Source organism: Nicotiana tabacum, chromosome 10, assembly GCF_000715075.1.
Source record: "Nicotiana tabacum cultivar K326 chromosome 10, ASM71507v2, whole genome shotgun sequence".
Classification (NCBI taxonomy): Eukaryota; Viridiplantae; Streptophyta; class Magnoliopsida; order Solanales; family Solanaceae; genus Nicotiana; species Nicotiana tabacum.
In genome coordinates this window covers 26334356-26353230 of record NC_134089.1, presented here as the reverse complement: position 1 = coordinate 26353230, position 18875 = coordinate 26334356, and the positions used below count along the sequence as shown (strand labels likewise).

General features: G+C 42.5%; 1 protein-coding gene across 1 annotated transcript; it reads left to right on the top strand.

Moving 5' to 3' along the window:
* The first annotated feature begins 15177 nt into the window (after window positions 1-15177).
* On the top strand, window positions 15178-17585 carry LOC107817543 (L-type lectin-domain containing receptor kinase IV.1). Its single transcript, XM_016643395.2, has one exon. It carries the CDS (start codon window positions 15347-15349, stop codon window positions 17342-17344), a length of 1998 nt encoding a protein of 665 aa, XP_016498881.2. The 5' UTR covers window positions 15178-15346; the 3' UTR covers window positions 17345-17585.
* The last annotated feature ends 1290 nt before the right edge of the window (window positions 17586-18875 follow it).

Here is an 18875-nt window from a genome sequence, read left to right as displayed (position 1 = left end):
AAAAGCCATTTTCTTGCCCTTCTTCGGTTACAGAGTCCCTTCTCCCCGTGGTCAACCACATGGGGAATAAAAATGAGCACTCTGGTGGACTAATCTCTCGCTATATGGGGTCCGGGAAAGGGTCATCGGACCATAATTTTTTATCTCTTTTCCTAGTAAAGAAATTTTATATTAGCTATGGTTCATTCAGTCATCTTGGAAACTTCACTTCTTTAATTCCTTAAGCTTATGCACCAGCTTTGTTTCTTGAATAGGAAAGAAGACTATGAGATAAGTCCTAGTGTTCTCTTTGTGAAAATTCGATTACGCTTATTCATTACTTAGAACATTATAACAAAAGGAGGGTCTGTTTTTCTTTCTAAATCTCAAGTTCCCAAGTGAAAAATTCCAGGACATTTTAGCTTACAAAATATACTTAGTGCGTTTCAATTTAGTTGAGATAGTTTGACTCGAGACGGAGTTTAAGAAAAAAAAGAGAGACTTTTGAAACTTGTGGTCTTAAAAGCTAAAGGAGTAAAAGCTTTGTGAGGCCATGACATTTGTGTGGTTATAAAAGTTTCTCATTAAAGATATACCCGGCGCTATACCCTTTTTTTTTTTTAAAAACGAGTCCTGCTTCTTCTTCCTCAATATTTTATACCTTCTTCTTCTCGGTCCCCCACTCCCATACCCGCTACCCCATTATTTTTTAAATTTTTTTTTTGGGCCCCCCCGTCACATAAAAGATGAAGAACGTAGATCCCACATTCGAGTAGAGCTTCGTATTATTGTTGAGTCACACTTTCGGAATCAAAATTTCAATCTATTTACTTTCTGAAAATTCTAAATCGAGGTAGTTCAGTTTATTTTAAGTTGAAGCTTTTATAATAATGCATATTATTTGATTTGTATGTGTTCTATTTCGATTTGTGTTATTTTTTTCGAAACTAGTATGTTAAATTTATCCGAATTTAATATTAGTGTTTTATAGGGTCTTGGTTGCCCAATTCCCTAAGTTTTGAACACAGAGTAGGGCATCAAGTTAATACTTGCCCCGAGATCACATAATGCTTTGGCAAAATCGGTGCTCCCATTAATGCAAGGGATTGTGAAGGCGCCCGGATCTTCCAACTTTGGAGCCATTGAGTGCACAATAGCACTCACTTGGTGAGTTATCTTGATGGTTTCACAATTCATTGATCTTTTTGTGGTTACCAAATCCTTCAAATTTTGCGTATCCCCGCATTTGTTCCAATGCCTCAACCAACAATAAATTAATTGACAAACTCTTCATTATAAAAATATAAATTTGTCTGTTAATATTCTGATTTATATATATGTGTTTTCATGCCGTTTTGTGTTTTATTTGCAATTAAATTTATTTATTGTTTATGTTTAGTTTAGATTATTTTTTAGCGTAGTAAAATCTAGACCTTTTTAGCGTAATAAAATGTAGACCCTTTTAGCGTAGTAAAATTTAGAGCCTTGTAGCGTAGTAATGTGTAGTATTTTAGCTTAGAATTCCTTTTGTTTAAGTATCTTATACTGGTAGTTGAAAATGCAAACTTTGTACAATTAAGTTAATAATTGTATCAACACACATAATTACTAATGTTAATTTGGTGCCACTGGGCCTCAAAATATCGAGCCCGAAACCCGGAGGTATAATTTTTGTATAACGCTAAAAATTGTGTATCTATATAATTTGTAAAATTAAGTTATTAAAAATATGAATTTAAATTATAAAACAAACACATAATTATTAATGATAGTTTGGTGCTACTGGGACTCAAATATCGAGCCTGGAACCCATAGGTATAATTTTTGTATAACGCTAAAAATTGTGTATCTCAAAAATTAATATTTAATATACAGAATAAAATACAATTAATGTTGTTTTAATTTACAGTTGACGACATGGACACGACTATACATCCTGGCCCTCGGACGTTGGATCTATTATCCCTACAGCCCCAGCATAGATCCGAGTATATATGGGACGGACAGTTGCTTACGCAGACTTTTCAGGCCAGGAGAGTGGATCTATTGTGGGACTTTTTGAGTCATAGAGTTCTACATCCCCGCGTGGTCCATTACCTGGAGGAGATGGGATTATATAGAATTATTATGATGGGCTGGATACAGCTCGACTGGGCTTTGATCACGGCCTTGATTGAGCGGTGGCGACCGGAAATGCACACTTTCCATCTACCCATCGGCGAGGCCACCATCACACTCTAGGACGCTGAGATTTTATATGGCCTGTCCGCTGATGGCTTGCCAGTTTTACTGTCTGCGATCATGAGATATTATTCGAAATAGTTTTATTGTGATATGTTGCACATGCTCACGGGTTTCAGGCCAGAGGATGAGACTGTAGCGTCTGGGTCCAGTCGTATGCAGTTGGTCCCTATTAGAGACCACCTGGTGCAGATCCACCATACTATCACCGACGAGTTAGCGGAGGTGGATGTACAACGATATACGAGGCTGTTGTTGCTCCTTCTACTTGGGGGGGGGGGGGGTCTTGTTCCCGAACACTTCGGGGAACCTAGTGAGCCTCCGTTTTCTGCATCATATTGGCCGGTTTGAGGATACAGCCATCTACAGATGGGGTGGTGCTGTCATCTCATATTTGTACAGGCAGATGTGTCGGGCTTGCATCGGCACACATAGAGACGTTGGTGGCTTTCTGCCGCTTCTACAGGTGACAACATATTCAAATAATATGTCCATTAGTTACAATTCTACCTAGTTATAGTTAATCTTATACTTTACATCAACTTTGTATGTTAGGTTTGGGCCTGGGAGCGATTTCTGCAGTTTCAGCCACCTCTACCACAACTACCGGCTAATGTAAAAATTCCGCATCTCCCTCTAGCCTGTAGGTGGGTTATGCGTCGTACTCTTGCACAAGAGTATGATGCTCATCATAATCTCTCCCTCTGCAGGGATGTGTTGGATCTGCTGGAGGACGCACAGGTGAATATCTAACTAAACTTACCTGTTATAGATTAACTTAATGTTGCGCATACTAAAGGTTTGTGTTCTTATTTGATAGTTCATTTGGACGCCGTACAACGATGAGGTGATAGGTAACCTGCCAGCGTATTGCACGTTCGGCCGACATATTTGGAGGGCTTCTGTCCTGCTCATATGCCTCGATATTGTCGAGCATCATGCCTCCGAGCGAGTATTTCGTCAGTTTGGCCTATCGTAGCCTATACCGAGTCCGCCTGCATGGCTTGCTTTAAATTTTGAGAGGGATGATCGGTCTAGGGAGGACGACACATTTATGGCATGGCTTGACGAGTAGTTGGGTATTTGGGACAGGCGAGGGGAATTGACCCCACCTCTGCAACACTTTTCTATTCAACGTTATATGGCATGGTACCGCACTATTTCCCGACTTTTTATCGGGAACCCAGTTCATCAGACACACGGTCGATACGTCCCATATGCCGGGAGACACGAGGCCCTGGTATGTTTTCTGTTATTATTAATTATATACCTGTAATTTAGTGCCAAATATGTAGTTTATATTTTTTACTTTATGCAGGCGATTCGATTGCATACCGTCTATCATATGGGGCAGCAGATGCAGAGCCATGTCCACGATCCTGTGGTCATGCATGAGTATAGTCGTCGATTCATGGATGTGGCTGCCCAGACACTGCAGCGAGCCCGATCGGATGAGCGTTTGGCATACGAGGCTGATTATATGGACCCAGCGCAGTACCAGCGAGGTCGTGGTATCCCACGAGCTGGACGTGCCCGACGAGCTGATGGTGCCAGACGACGTGGTCGTGGGTGGAGAGGAGGTGGTCCCCAGCAAGTGGGCGTTGAGTCTCCTGCTGATGATGTTGTTGCTGATATGGCAGGTAGCATGCATGAGACGGACATGCCGTCTTACAACCTTGGAATTTATCGCACTCCAGTTCCATCGCAGGTGACCCCATCGGGTCAATTATTGATCACGGGCTCGGATATTCAAGGAGTGGATTGGGGTAGATACTTCCCAGGCCCATTTACCACTGATGAGGATCGACCGACCCGAGAATTTTATAGTGGGCGCTGACTTAGTTATTGCTCCACATCACATGCGCAGGTATGAGTTTATTAGTATTGAATTTGAATTTGTTTTAACTGTAACTTATTTATTTTCTTTAACTTTATTAGTTTCCTTTTTAAGGCTTCATGCGATGTTGCGACAGATGACTACATTCAGGATCCAGACACGATGATGGTAAGACAGTATAAACTGTAGTGAATTGTTATGTAGTTTTCTATACTAAATTTCATATTATTATGTAGCCTTCTACTGGACCTGACAGTACCACCGATACATGTCATCTTGCGCCGCATCCGGCTATAAGGAGACGACTTGATCATGATGATCCTGATAGCGCACCCGGGTGGGAGGGGATGCGCCTCAGGCCAGCGGCTGCATTGAGACACACCGGATGCGAGACACATTGATTCGGCCTTCCTTTTTTTATTTGGTATAAATAATATTTTTGTATACATTAACGACAATATTTAATCGAATATGCCCATTACTTTTTTTAGTTCCTCATTCGTTTGATAGTTTCATATAACAACACAAGCACTTAAACTTAACTTCCACTTCAATTAAAATAAAATTTAGTACAACAAACAAGAAAAACATTACTACAAGCACAAACACAGGCACAAACACAAACATAGCAGGCCAACATAATAAAAATACATGAATTATGAAAAATACACTAAACATATACATGCCAATGTTTAGGCTCGGTTGCCATTTATTCTCCGCTCCAACCACTTAAATCGTTCTTCCAATTGTTCTTTTTCTTCTTCTACCTCTTTCAGTTTTGCCTTCACCTCCGCAAGTTCCCGTTTATATTTTTTTTACGTTCCTTTTGTGCTTCACAATTCCATTGTGTTTTCCATTTTTCTTCTCCCACCTCCTTCAGTTTCGCCCTCAAGTCTGCAATAATTCTATTGCTTTCTTTTTCATGTCCCCGTTGTCTAAAACACACATTATGAAGATACTGCAATTGTCCTATGTAGCATTCCTGATAACATGGTTCATCAACCCATTCCTCAAAATCACAAATAGGTTCGCCAGGAACCTTGTAAAACTGGTTCATACAGTGCCAGTAGCGGCGCCCAACTTCACCACCGTCCTAACAATTTTGCATCAAGCATGCTTTTCCACACTTGAACTTTGGTGGACGAAGAGGTTGAGCCATTTGTGAAATATTTGCTTTTAGTAAAAAAACCTTACTTTTAGTAAATTTTGAGCACACAAAATAACTACAATGAGCCCGTTATTTATAGGCGAGACAACACCCATATAATGTAGTGTTTAACCGCGCTAAATACATAACGTACTATGTAATGACACTATATTTTGCGTGTTAAATATCATGATGTTGACAAGAAAACTTTATGTCAGCTGGTCAACTTTTTCAGTTCGACAAGACAGCACACACATAACGTAGTGTTCAACCACGCTAAATACATAACGTACTATCTAATGGCACTATATTTTGCATGTTAAATATCATGATGTTGACAAGAGAACTTTATGTCAGCTGGTCAGCTTTTTCAGTTCGACAAGACAACACACAATTGGCTATCCAAAAAAACCCAGCCCGGGAAGAACATGAAGTTAGTCTTCATGTTATTTTTATTTTTGAAATGTTGCAGGCACAACAATTGGCTATCGCTCAGTTGCAAAGCCACCCAAAGACTCCCAGCGCAGTAGCACCGGAAACAGCTCCCCCAGCCGAATAGGTACCTGAGAGATCGAGCAATAATGGATCGATAGCCGACCCCGCCATCATAAAAATGCTTGAGGATCTCACCAAAAAGATCGAATCGGGAGAGAAAATGATAGCAGCCAACGACAAGAAGGTCGAGACCTACAACTCCAAGGTCGACCAGATCCCGGGCGCACCCCCGGTCCTCAAGGGTGTGGATTGGAAGAAGTTCATACAAAGGTCGTTCCCTGAAGAAGCGGCCCCGAAGCCCATTCCAAAGAAGTTCAGAATGCCGGAACTCCCTAAGTACAATGGGACCACAGACCCTAACAAACATGTTACTACCTACACCTGCGCGGTAAAAGGCAATGACATAAAGGACGACGAGATCGAGTCCATCTTACTGAAGAAGTTCGGAAAAATGCTCTCGAAGGGGGCCATGATGTGGCATCACAACCTAGCTCCCAACCCCATAGATTCATTTGCCATGCTAGCAGATTCCTTCATAAAGGCACACACCAGTGCCATCAAAGTATCAACAAGGAAGTCCGACATATTCAAGATTAAGCAGAGGGGGAATGAAATGTTGCGAGAATTCATATCTCGTTTCCAAATGAAATGAGTGCAACTACCTTCGGTCTCCGACGACTGGGAGGCGCATGCCTTTACTTAGGGCTTGAACGAACAAAGCTCGGTGGCTTTGGAACAGTTGAAACAGAAATTGATCGAATATCCAGCTACGACCTGGTCGGACGCCCACAATCAGTACCAGTCGCAAATTAGGGTCGAGGATGACTAGCTGGGAGCCCCCTCGGGCTCAGTATACCCAATAAGGCTCCTGGCAAAGAAATCGAAACCAAACAAAGAAAGATACAAGCCGTACGCTTAAGACAGGAGGAACGCCCCGAGATGCAACCTACCTCGCAACGGTCAGAGAATAGATCGAGGACAGTATCCTCGAGGGCTAGTCAACAGAGCCAGATTCGACGTAGACACGAGGTCAGCAGGGGCACCTCGCCCATCAAAATACAACTTCAACATTGCTGTATCGGACATCGTGCTCACCGTCAGCAAAATCGAGGACACCAAATGGCCTAGGCCTATTCAGTCGGATCCTTCCCAGAGGAATCACAACTTGGTATATGAACTTTATAATACGCACGGCCACAAGACCGAAGATTGCCACCAGCTCCGAAAGAAAATAGCCAAGCTACTCAATAAAAGTCACCGCCAAGAATTTTTGAGCAATCAAGCTCAAGTTTAGTTCCGAGAAAGAAAGGCGGCCAAGAATAACGAATCAAATGGGCCGCGACAAATTACCATGATATTAGAGGAGCGCCGACACTCTCCAGAAATTTGTGAAGGGGAGGACAAAAATATCCATCACCAGAGAAAAACGGACCCGGGGACACGTACCCGAAGATGCCCTCGTGTTCGGCAAGAAAAGCTTCGAAATCTTGCTCCAACATCATAACAACGCACTGGTAACCTTCTTCCTCATTCGTTCATTTCAAATAAAACATGTGGTCGTGGATTCAGGTGGCTCGATCGACATTATCGGGTCGAGGGTGATATAGCAGCTCAGACTGCTAGGCCAAATCATGCCCGCTTCTCAAATCCTTGGTGGATTCAACGCGATAATCGAAACAACGAGAGGAGAGATCGTTCTCTAGGTCAGCGTGGTCGGCGCAGACCGGAACGCCAAGTTCCATATCGTCAAAAGAGACACGAGGTATAAACGCCTTATTCGGATGGCCGCGGGCGCATCGCATAAAGGAGGTACCGTCCTCTCTTCGCCAAATGATAAAATCCCCAGCAAAGGGCGGAATTAAATCTATCTACGGGGAACAACACACGACAAGAAAAGTGTTCACATTACGTAACATAGTGCCGACACCAATATCTCCACTCTCGAAAGAGTCAAAGGGTGATCAAACTATGTCTTCGGCTAATCCCGATTAAACACAACGGAGGGCCGTATAGAGTCCTCGCTCCAAACAACAGAGACACATCAGGTCTCGGAGCACCGCCTGCGCACCCCGCGATAAGGTAAGACCACCTCCCTCTTTCGTTATTTTACACTAACCCATATGCGGACGCCCGGTCAGGGCGGTCGAAAGTGTTAACTCAACCCAAAGATCCCAAGGCCTTAATAGCATCCGTTGCACTCTTTCCCTTCGTCCAAGCTTTAGTCCCAAAGAGGGTTTCGCCGGCAAGGTTCTTAACGGGGCAATGCGCTACCTAATGAGGATCCTACAAGCTTGCAGGGCTTCTTTTGCAATCAACCCCGAACACTAGAGGGAGCCCCCTTTGAGAGGCCATCCGCTCGGAAGAGCTAGGAAACATCTAACAAAGTTCCAATAGAGAATAATGTATCGGGCCAAACGGTCAAATGAACCTTGCCCACATAAGCTGGGCTTACAGCAACAAAACAACATGTACTTACGCCAAGCAATCAAAGAATATCATTCACCAAAAGCATCGTACTCCAAAGAAAATTCAGCATGTTCACAGCAAGGATCCCTCCATCGAGTACGTCCCGAAATACTCCGAGACTAGCGTCAATAATTTGTCATCCGCATGGCCTCAGGGTCAGAACTCCATACTCATAAGCCCTTAATGAGGCAACCCCGAGCTCACGAGTAATGGCCTCCGAGCCTGAGCAAACTCAATGACTCGGAGACTGTCACCAAATCACCATTTACTTAAAAACCCGAGGCCGCAAGACCCCGAGCGGGCAAACTCGGTCTAGCAAGATCTATTTAATATAGTAACAAAAATTGTAAGACCTCAACAGGTATGATAAAACTGTAAGACCTCAACAAGAATGATAAAAATGTAAGACCTCAACAAGCATGAAAAAACTGTAAGACCTCAACAAACATGATAAAACTGTAAGACCTCGACAGGCATGAAAAAATTGTAAGACCTCAACAGACATGATAAAACTGTAAGACCTCAACATGCATAAAAAACTGTAAGACCTCAACATGCATGAAAATTTTGTAAGACCTTACTACGGGCATAAAACTCGATCCCGAAGTTTAGGCTATATGTCGCATTTGTAAGACTCCTGAAAGGGCATACCCTCGATGTAGATGCCTAAACTACCATACTCGGGATCAAAAATGGCCCCGACCAAAAAAAATTACTACGGTCAATACGGCTGCACCAGCCAAATTAACGTGACTCGGGGACGCCCGACCATCGCTATAAAATCACAGGCCATTACTTCGAATCTACTTCAAAAAGAACCGGTAACAGGCTACCCTCGATAGGCAAATGAGCTTCGACCATGCCAGCTCCAAAATCACAAGGCTTTGAGCTACTCAGACTACGAGCTAAACCTTCCGAGGTGCTTGAACATCGCCGCTAACGACTTGAAATCGAAGTTCTTCTCGAACCGATGATTGGTCAGGCAAAATCATTTCAAAAAGTCCTTAACGAGAAGAAAATAAAGCCTACACATGCCTAAAGGCAAAAGCTTAAGAGCCATTGTCGCCAGCAAAACTAGCCTTAGGGCCATACACTAATAGGTCGCAACGACCAAAAACGTAAGAGCCACCGTCGCCAGCTTAAAATTTGAAAGCTTAAGGATCAAAATGAGCTCGAGTCGTAACCCGATTCGGAGACCGGATCCAAAATAGCTAACTAATGCATGCCTAAGGGAAAAAGCGTAAGGGCCATCCCCGCCAGCTTCATGAGCCTCAGGACGAAAATACAAAACTTGAGGGTCAATTGATCTTGAGTCGTAATCCGACCCGGAGACTGAACCCAAAATAGTTAAAATACAAATACCCAAGGGTAAGGCGTAAGAGCCATCGTCGCCCGCCCATGTAGACACAAAAGCTTGAGCATCGAATGGGCTCGAGTCAAAGCCCAACTCGGACACTAAACCCAAAATAGTTGAACAAAAGCATAAGAGCTCTAATGCTAATGTACACTAAAGGTCGCATCGACCGAATGCGTAAGGGCCCCCGAGCATTCTTGATGAGCCCCAGAGCCATATTACGAATCTAAGAATTCTCACCAACTCCGAAACCAGTCTACCTGGTCAGAAGCGAAGCAGAAATGGATACATAAGAAATAAAGCTTCAAGTTTTCTTCTATTTACATACATGAAAAAAGTGCATCCTCCATCTAAAGACACGCTCTGGAAATATTACAAACAAGATGGTAGAGTCTATGCCCCGCCCCCGAGGGTTACGACCTATCAGCCTCGTCTTCACTCTCCTCAACATCGGGTAGGAATGACCGAGCATTGCGCTCGTCCGCCTCTGCTCGCGCCAGCTCTTCCAGGAGAATAAAACCCCTGGCGTCGATCTCTTCAAGTACCCTTCTTCAGGATCTGCAACGAACATATTCCTCGATCCTCTCTTCACGATCGAGGGCCCTCTTTAACTCGGCTTGGGCATCAGTAGCATCCTTCAAATGAATCGCCATATACTGATTAGCCTTAGTCCGGCTCAATGCTGCTTCAGCCCGAGCATCGACGATCTCAACCCTGACCTTCGAAAGTTCGAACTCTAGCTTCGTGATCATATTCGCCTAAACTGAAGTGTTGTCACGAGCCAAGCGGAGTTGGGCCTCGAAGGCAGGAATTTTAGTCATTCCTAACTCGATCGGCTTTACCCCTAAGGTGCTCCAGAGCCTCCGTCTTTTTCTGCAATTAAGATAGGCAAAAATTTAACCCAAAAGGTTAAAAAGCGAAACACATACCACAGGGAATTATCTGCTCCATCAAATAGCTCTCGTAATTCGAGCTCCGGTACGCCTCATATTGCCAATGCAACAACTCAACTTCCTTCTCCTTGCAAAGGAGCCTAAGGTACCTACCCTCATCCAGATCTTCCCGAAGCCTAGCCCCATGACGGAGCAACTCAGACCTATGCTTGTCAAAGGTCTGCAGAAGAAAAAGTCGATAAGGAAGGGATGGCGCGAGATGCGGAAGGCCTGTGCCAAAACTCACCTCAAAGTGAAGCCAACGGACTTCCTCGAAGGACGAGCACACTTCTGTTGATCCAGCCCCCTTGGCCCTGGAAGAACCAACCTCGGTCGAAGCATGATTACTCGTAGGAACCACCTCTCCAAAACCAGAGATTTCGGGTACAACAGGCTCGAGCAATGTTTTCTCCTTGAAGATTCGGACCTGTTTCGCCCTGCTAAGAGCACCATCTCACTACAAGTGCATATCCAGTTTATCACTATCGTCCTTTGGCTCGGAAGCTGGCAACTCCTCCCCCTCTCCGGAGGAGCACGACCTCACCTTTGGAGACCTTCCAATACTTACGACGTCAAGGTTAGTGCATTAAAAGAGGAAACTGTTATCCCAAATGTGCAAAGGACAAGGTAAAAAGCAGCATAAGCAGGTACCTTAGTATTTTGCTTCCCATATGCCCCGGGACACAACTCGCCAACTACGTTCGTCACAAGTCGAATGGGTCGCCAGCTTCCTGACCCAGCCGGGCAGATCAGGAACTTCGCCCGGCGCCCATGAAATTGCTTCAAAAAAGAAGGAAGCACGATTACTAAACTAGCTTTCACCATGAGCAAATCTGAGAAAGCATGAGACGCTCCACTCACACATGTAATTCTATTCCTCGGGGAATGGCATAAGTTCCACAAGGATAACGTCAGTCATTTGAATCTAGATGAATCGACTAATCCATTCTTGATCTCTATCTTCCTCATCATCAATAACAAAGGGAGTAGATGAATGACACCACAAGGTTAGTAGACCTCGATGATGAAAGGTCCGGTATAGCCTGACGAGGTGACTGAGCGTGAATTCAAGCCCAACTTTCTCCGCAAAGGGCCTCATCATCAACACTATTCGCCAAAATGACGTATGTATCTACACAAAAGTAACTCGATACTTTAAACAGAAATCGAGCACGACCCTATAAAGAGGGCCTAGCGCGAAAGGGTACAAGTATACGTTCAGGAATCCATCGGCAAGGTCCGTGATACCTCCATCCAGGGGAAGCGTCTGTAGCGCTGCCCCCTCGCCCCATCCGCAGTCTCTCCTCACTATCTCCAGATGTTCCTCTCTTATCAAAGACATAGTCTTCAGAGTAAACTCTCGTGGATCTTGAGCTCTAGGAGTGGAACTCTCCCTCTCTATCAGACAGACCCCGAAGTAGCAGTCATGGTTATGGTGGAACTAGCAAACTGAAGCAGGAACATGCACGAACACTTTCGCGCTTAAGGTAACAAAGGACTCAATGCAAAGAGGAAGGATAACTATCTAAAATAATGGGATCTTCCAAGAAGCGGGAGGAACCCCATATATATGGGGGGAACAACAACAATTCACCTACCCGGGTTAGGCCCCGTGAGGCCAACGTCTTCGGTACGGATTCTGAGGTGGTACCCGACCCCAAGGACCTCCGTCAAAGGGAAGCCAGGCTTCAAAAGATCAGCGACATCGTCTCCAGTCTCGAGAAGGTATCCGACCTCGAAGGTTCCTCCCAAGAAGGAAAATAAGCACTTTAAGCTCCGTCCATGAGGGTTCAACCTCATGATGTCACCCGGCCATGGGAAACCTCTCCACTAGAACCTATCTACAATGCCTTAAAAGATTATCTACATCAAGTTCAAAGCAAATCTGCAGGTGCCCGAAGCTGACCTTCACTCAGAGACCACCCTCGAAGATTTCAAGGTCCGATACGCATTCTTCATGCGGTTCGAGGGTCCCGACGTCCCAAATCTATCGTATCGCTATGGGCTTGGTCCGAAGAACCACGGTAGGCTCGGAATGGAGCCATTTCTGTCGACCAAAGACTGGAAAGAATATTGATGATCATCAACAAAGGCATACATTCAAAATCCCCGCAAATACACAAGAATATACAATAATATAGCAAATATCAAAAGCAGAAGTGAAGAAGATGTCTTTCTATTTCATAAATATTGGCTTACAATGGCCCCCGAGGGATCCTTACATACAATTACAAAAGCCCGCAAGGGGTCCTTACGCAGAAACAAAGAAGCAAAGGGATGCACACACGTGATAAAAGCCTAGATCCTAGTCTACACTCGAAGGTCCACCTCCTGCAACAACGCCTCTGGGAACGCATCCTCAGAAGCCTTATCCCGACCTTCCACACTGATATCCCCAAAGGATAAGTCGAGAAGAAGGGAGGGATGAAAAAATTCCATAGCCCGCCAAAGGTCGAGCACCCTCACTGGCCAAGAGAACCTCGGAGAGACAACAGACCTAGCGAACATCGGCCTCGCTTGTACAACCACTTTGAATCCACTTCTTAGAAAATTGAGCCATGCAAGCTGCTAGCCCGGGGCAAAGCGCCACGTTGAGCCAGGATATGAAGGTGAGTAGCGATGTATAATTCGATCCCCCTTGTGAGCAGCGGTATATAGTCCGAAAAACATTCTAAAGTGAGGAAAGTCGACCCCCGTATATCATCGTCTTGAGCCAACAAGGACAACGACAGCAGGCGTAACAACAACTACAACAACGATAGAACGATATAATCATGCTCGACAAAGTGGAGCTTAGGGAAAAGGCCACAACACGGCCTATCAGAATGCTGACAAACAACCTTAAGGCCGTGAACTTCAAACATGGTGATCAATAATAGAGGAAGATGGCGAGGAGAAGGGGATAGATGAGAAAATGAAGACACTTGGATAGAAATGTAACACCAGAACGCTCCCATTTATAGGAGATAATGACACGGTCATCGAGGCCTTTGGAAGACTGACCGGCGGATGCAGTTACTGCATTCTTGAAAAACTGAATCGACGGCAGTACTGCCACTTTGGAGAACGGGAATCGACAATGCATTGAATGGCATCGAAAAGACAAGTTCATGGAATGTCCTGCTTATCATGAAAATTTATGCCATAGATTGCATCATCGGTGCGACGTCGTCATGGCATGCCCGAGGAGTTGGGTATCATAATCATTTCCCATCGCTTCGTTCTGAGAAACGCGGAGACTATCTTATGCGGCAAAATCAGAAGGTCTGAATTCTTTCTATCGAGTCACTTAAGAAGAATACCTCGAGATCCCGAGGACGCAAAGCTGTGACCGAGTTCCCTCTCTCAGAGCTCGTCGAGGTCCGACTCAAAGAGGATATAGATCGAGGCCAAAGTAAAATGGGGAATTCCCAAGGCGCAAAGCTAATTCTGACAAAGCCAGCCTACCCAGAGCCTGTGTCAAGGCGTCGTGTCTAGCAATCCCTTCTCCATGACTTTACAATTAATGTATTTGTACTATAACAGGATTCCCCTCCTATATAAAGGGGATCCTCACCACTTTGTAAGGGGTTGTTGTTGCTCCAACTATTCCACTCAAGATCAATAACAACTCTCTCTCTTACTCGTTCGAGGCTACCTCTTCCATTTATTGCTTTCATACTTATTCTTCTTTTATTGCTTGATATTGGCTATAATGAGCCTCCTTTAATTATATCCTAACGTTAGCCCTTTTCCGATTATCCCCGATAGGTCGAGCCCGAGCCCAGGCATCGACCTCGAGGCCTCTCATCGGTCAATTCGAGGCCCGGACAGTAAGCCCCTCGGTTTGATTATAGCCTTGTTTTAGTTCGTATTTCGTCGTTAAGCTTCACATATCTGGCATCAACTGCTCTAACAACTAGCATAAAAATAGATCACGTATTTTTAGAATCTCGTCAACAATTTTAATTGTTATTACCATTTTCGCGGTAAACAACAAACAATCAACAAAATGGATCATGCGTTTAACGTCTACTTTTAGAGAATGAAGAGTCCAAATAGTGAAGTGAAGAAATAAGAGGCTCAGGAGGAATGGCCAAAGCACTAAAGTTGAAATCATCTCTTGAGATAAATAACTCCATACCTTAACCCTCTTGGGAAGGTTGTTTTAGCACATATAGTAGGATAGAAGACTTATAGCAATACAGAAACAACCTCTCGCAGAAATGAAAGGTAAGGCTGCGTACGATAGATCCTTGTGGTCCGGTTCTTCCGTGGACCCCTGCATAGCGAGAGCTTAGTGCACCGGACTGCCCTTTAGCAGGATATAAGACTTATAGCAATACATGTACCAAAATTAGAAAATAATAATGCTAAACATCAAGTGAAAGTCCTTTTCTAAAATGGAAATTGTCTTATGGGAAAGGAAAGTCACATTACAATTTTCTAGCTATTTAAACCAACCACCAAACATTGCCAGACTCTGTAACGTAAGTATTGGGGTACGTTGACAACTCAAGTATTGGATGGGCATTTTCTTTTTCCTCTTTCTCCTTTTGTTTCCTTCTTTTACCGACTTAAACTTGCATAAATCTGTCCATGCACGTATTCGTACGAAAATAGTAACTTATTCTTTTTACACAGCTAACTAACAAAAAATTCAGGCCATATAGTGGAAATGAAGAATAATACATTCCCACAAAGTTTGACTTCTTGTTTTTCCAGTACTTGTCATTTATCACAACCAAGAAAATAAGTTGGGTCACTCTAACTTGGATTTAGGACCACAATGAAGAAAACATATGAATTAGCATTAACGGCGTCCATTATTTCAATCATCACATCAACTTACCTTCTATAAAAGATTAAGTATAGTTGAATCTGAGTTATGAGAAATTGTTGAAAGATTTTTAGCCATGTTTTTCAAGATCTTGGCCTTGATTATGGCTGCTCTTTTTGGTCTTGTAAGCTCTGAAGATCTCGGATTTACTTACAATGGATTCAACAGAGCAAATTTAAGTCTTGATGGCATTGCACAGTTGACATCAAAAGGCTTATTACAGCTAACAAATACTTCTCGGCTGCAGAAAGGCCATGCTTTTTACCCTACACCAATAAATTTCAAGAACTTACCAAATGGTTCAAATTTCTCTTTTTCTACAACTTTTGTATTTGCTATAGTGCCTTCAGTTTTGCCTGGTCATGGCATGGCTTTTGTAATTGCACCTGTAGGAGGGTTAGTAGATACACTTCCAAGCCCATTTCTAGGCCTATTCAATGATAACACTACTGGCGAAGCCACAAATCATATTTTCGCGGTGGAGTTTGATACCCTTCAAAACAGAGAATTCAATGATATTGATGGTAACCATGTTGGAATTGACATCAACGGATTAAAATCCGTTGAATCAAAGCCAGCAGGTTATTATGGTACCAATAGTGTCGAACTCAAGAACATGACTCTTGCTAGTGGCCAGCCAATGCAAGCTTGGGTGGACTATAATGGTGTGGCTAAGCAAATTAATGTCACATTGGCTCCAATGAATATGGCAAAACCAAATGTTCCTCTTTTGTCTATATCCTATGATCTTTCACCAATTTTAAATAAAACCATGTTTATTGGCTTTTCTGGATCCACTGGCTCAGTTGTTTCGACACAATATGTTCTTGGATGGAGCTTTAGAATGAATGGAATAGCTCAAGGGCTTGATCTTGCTAGGCTTCCTAAGCTTCCTCGAGTTGGACCGAAGAAACAATCCAAACTTTTGTTGATTGCTTTGCCTTTGATTTCAGCAGTTGTTGTAGTAATAGCCTTCTCTGTGTTAATTTATTATGTAGGAAGGAAAAAGAAGTTTGCAGAATTGCTTGAAGATTGGGAGCTTGAATATGGCCCTCATAGGTTCAAGTACAAAGATCTTTATTTTGCAACCAAAGGATTTGCAAACAAAGAGTTGTTAGGTTTTGGGGGTTTTGGCAGAGTCTATAGAGGAGTATTACCTAATTCTGTAACTGAGATAGCAGTCAAGAAGGTATCTCATGAATCAAAACAAGGGTTGAGGGAGTTTGTAGCAGAAATTGTTAGTATTGGTCGACTACGCCATAGAAATTTAGTACCACTTTTGGGCTATTGCAGGAGAAAAGGAGAGTTGCTTTTGGTTTATGAATGTATGCCTAATGGAAGTCTTGATAAGTTTCTATATGACAAACCAAGACGTGCTCTCAACTGGAACCAAAGATTTCGAGTCATTAAAGGCGTAGCATCAGCGCTAGTCTATCTGCACGAAGAATGGGAACAAGTTGTAATTCACAGAGATGTAAAGGCAAGTAATGTGTTGTTAGACAGTGAGTTAAATGCAAAGTTGGGAGATTTTGGCTTAGCAAGATTGTATGATCATGGGAGCGATCCGCACACTACACATGTAGTTGGAACAGTAGGTTATCTTGCCCCTGAACAAACTAGAACTGGAAAGGCTACAACATGGAGTGATGTATATGGTTTTGGTGCATTTTTGCTTGAAGTGGCTTGTGGGAGAAGGCCAATAGATCCACGAGTATCGGACGAGGACATTGTTTTGGTTGACTATGTATTTTCTTGTTGGAGTAGAGGTGATATTCTTGAAGCCATTGATCAAAATTTGGGAAATGATTATGTTAAAGAAGAGGTTGAGTTGGTATTAAAACTTGGATTAGTTTGTTCTCAGACACAACCAACAGCTAGGCCAAGTATGAGGCAAGTGTTGCTATATTTAGAAGATGCTATGCCTTTGCCAGAATTATCACTTATGCAAACTTCAAATACAAGCTTAACCTTAGCAGGGTTTGATCATTTTCCAATGTCATATTCATCTTCTGCTGACCAGCCACTTTCTTGCCCTTCTTCTATTACAAACTCCATTCTCTCCCGCGGTCGATGAAAGGGCAGTCTGATGCACTAAGCTCTGGAGTTCGCGGAAGGGTCGGACAACATTGGATCATATGTACGAATATTTAAATTTTTTTCTCTTTTCCTAGTAATGAAAAGTAGTTATATTAGCTATATTCAACCTAAAGCAGTGGACTTGGTTTATTCAGTCATCTTGGAAGCTTCACTTCTTTGATCCCTTTAAGTTTATCCTAGTGTTCTCTATATGAAAATAAGATCTTCCTTATTCACTACATAGAAAATTACATCAAAAGAAGTTCTGAATTTCTTTCTAAATCTTCAACTTCCCGTTTAAAAAATTCTCCAGGACTGGAAAAATGATTCCAAATTGATTGGAGAATGGGCAAATTAATATTTTCCACAATTCTCCCGAAAAGTGGTCGTATTCAAGAAGCTATGGATATCCATATTATCTTTCGGTTAATCCATTTTTTATCCGTATTAAATATAGGTCGGGTCGAATGATTTATCCATTTTTGCATTATTCGTTTTCGACCCTCCCATATCCGACCCGACCTGCCGGTTTGCCACCCCTAACTATGTTAAAGAAGAGGTTGAGTTGGTATCTAAAACTTGGACTAGTTTGTTCTCAGACAGAGCCAGCAGCTAGGCCAAGTATGAGGCAAATTTTGATCTATTTGGAAGATGTTGTTCCTCCACCATTGCTAGAGTTGTCATTGTTACAAAGCTCTGCTACTGGTTTCACATTTCCAGGTTTGATCCCTAGGCTAGGTGTTTTTTAAAAGATGCGGCAGCAAAAAGATTAAAAATGTTGATTGAAAATGTCTCTTAATAATTTTATTAAGCATAACAAGACTTTAAATAGCCAATTAGGAACAAAAAATCCACATAATTTAAAATTCAAAAAAATTAAATTATCTCAACTAACTTAAACAATCTAATAGAAATTTAAAATTGAAATTCATCCTAAAACTAAGCAACTTATTCTGCTCAAAAACGTTACTGCAGTAACTGAAAGCAACAAGATTTCAACACTTCTCCATTGCTTCAGTTGCTACAATTTAAAAATTGCTCCTCCTCAATTCTTGCTTCTGTTGTTTGTGCTTCAAGATCATTTTGAGCATCGCTGAAATTGCACACTTTTGTAGTGCAGTTCTTTTTCTTCTTTTCTTCTTTCTTTTTCGTCTTATAGTTCTGTGCATAAAAATACCCTTAGTGACCTTGTCTTATCTAAAATCTCTTTTCAAAGCTTGATTCTGGACAATGATAGGATTTACAGGGATTTCTCATAAGGATTGTTGAAATTTTGTCTGTTGGTTTTTTAAAAGATGGGCAGCAAAAAGATTAAAAGTATTGATTGAAAATGTCTCTCAATAAATTTTATTAACCTAGAGGGCTTTAAATAGCCAACTAAAAATAGAATCTGCATAATAAATATTTAATTTTAAAACCAAAAATATCTCAGCTAACTTATTCAATTAAATTTAAATTTAAACAAAGACTTCTCCTACGACTAAACAACTTATTATTCTAGTAAATCAAATATTAGCAGTAACAAATGC

Bases quoted from the DNA above. Each gene is read 5' to 3' on its own strand.
- LOC107817543 (XM_016643395.2), top strand. From the start codon at position 15,347: ATGTTTTTCAAGATCTTGGCCTTGATTATGGCTGCTCTTTTTGGTCTT.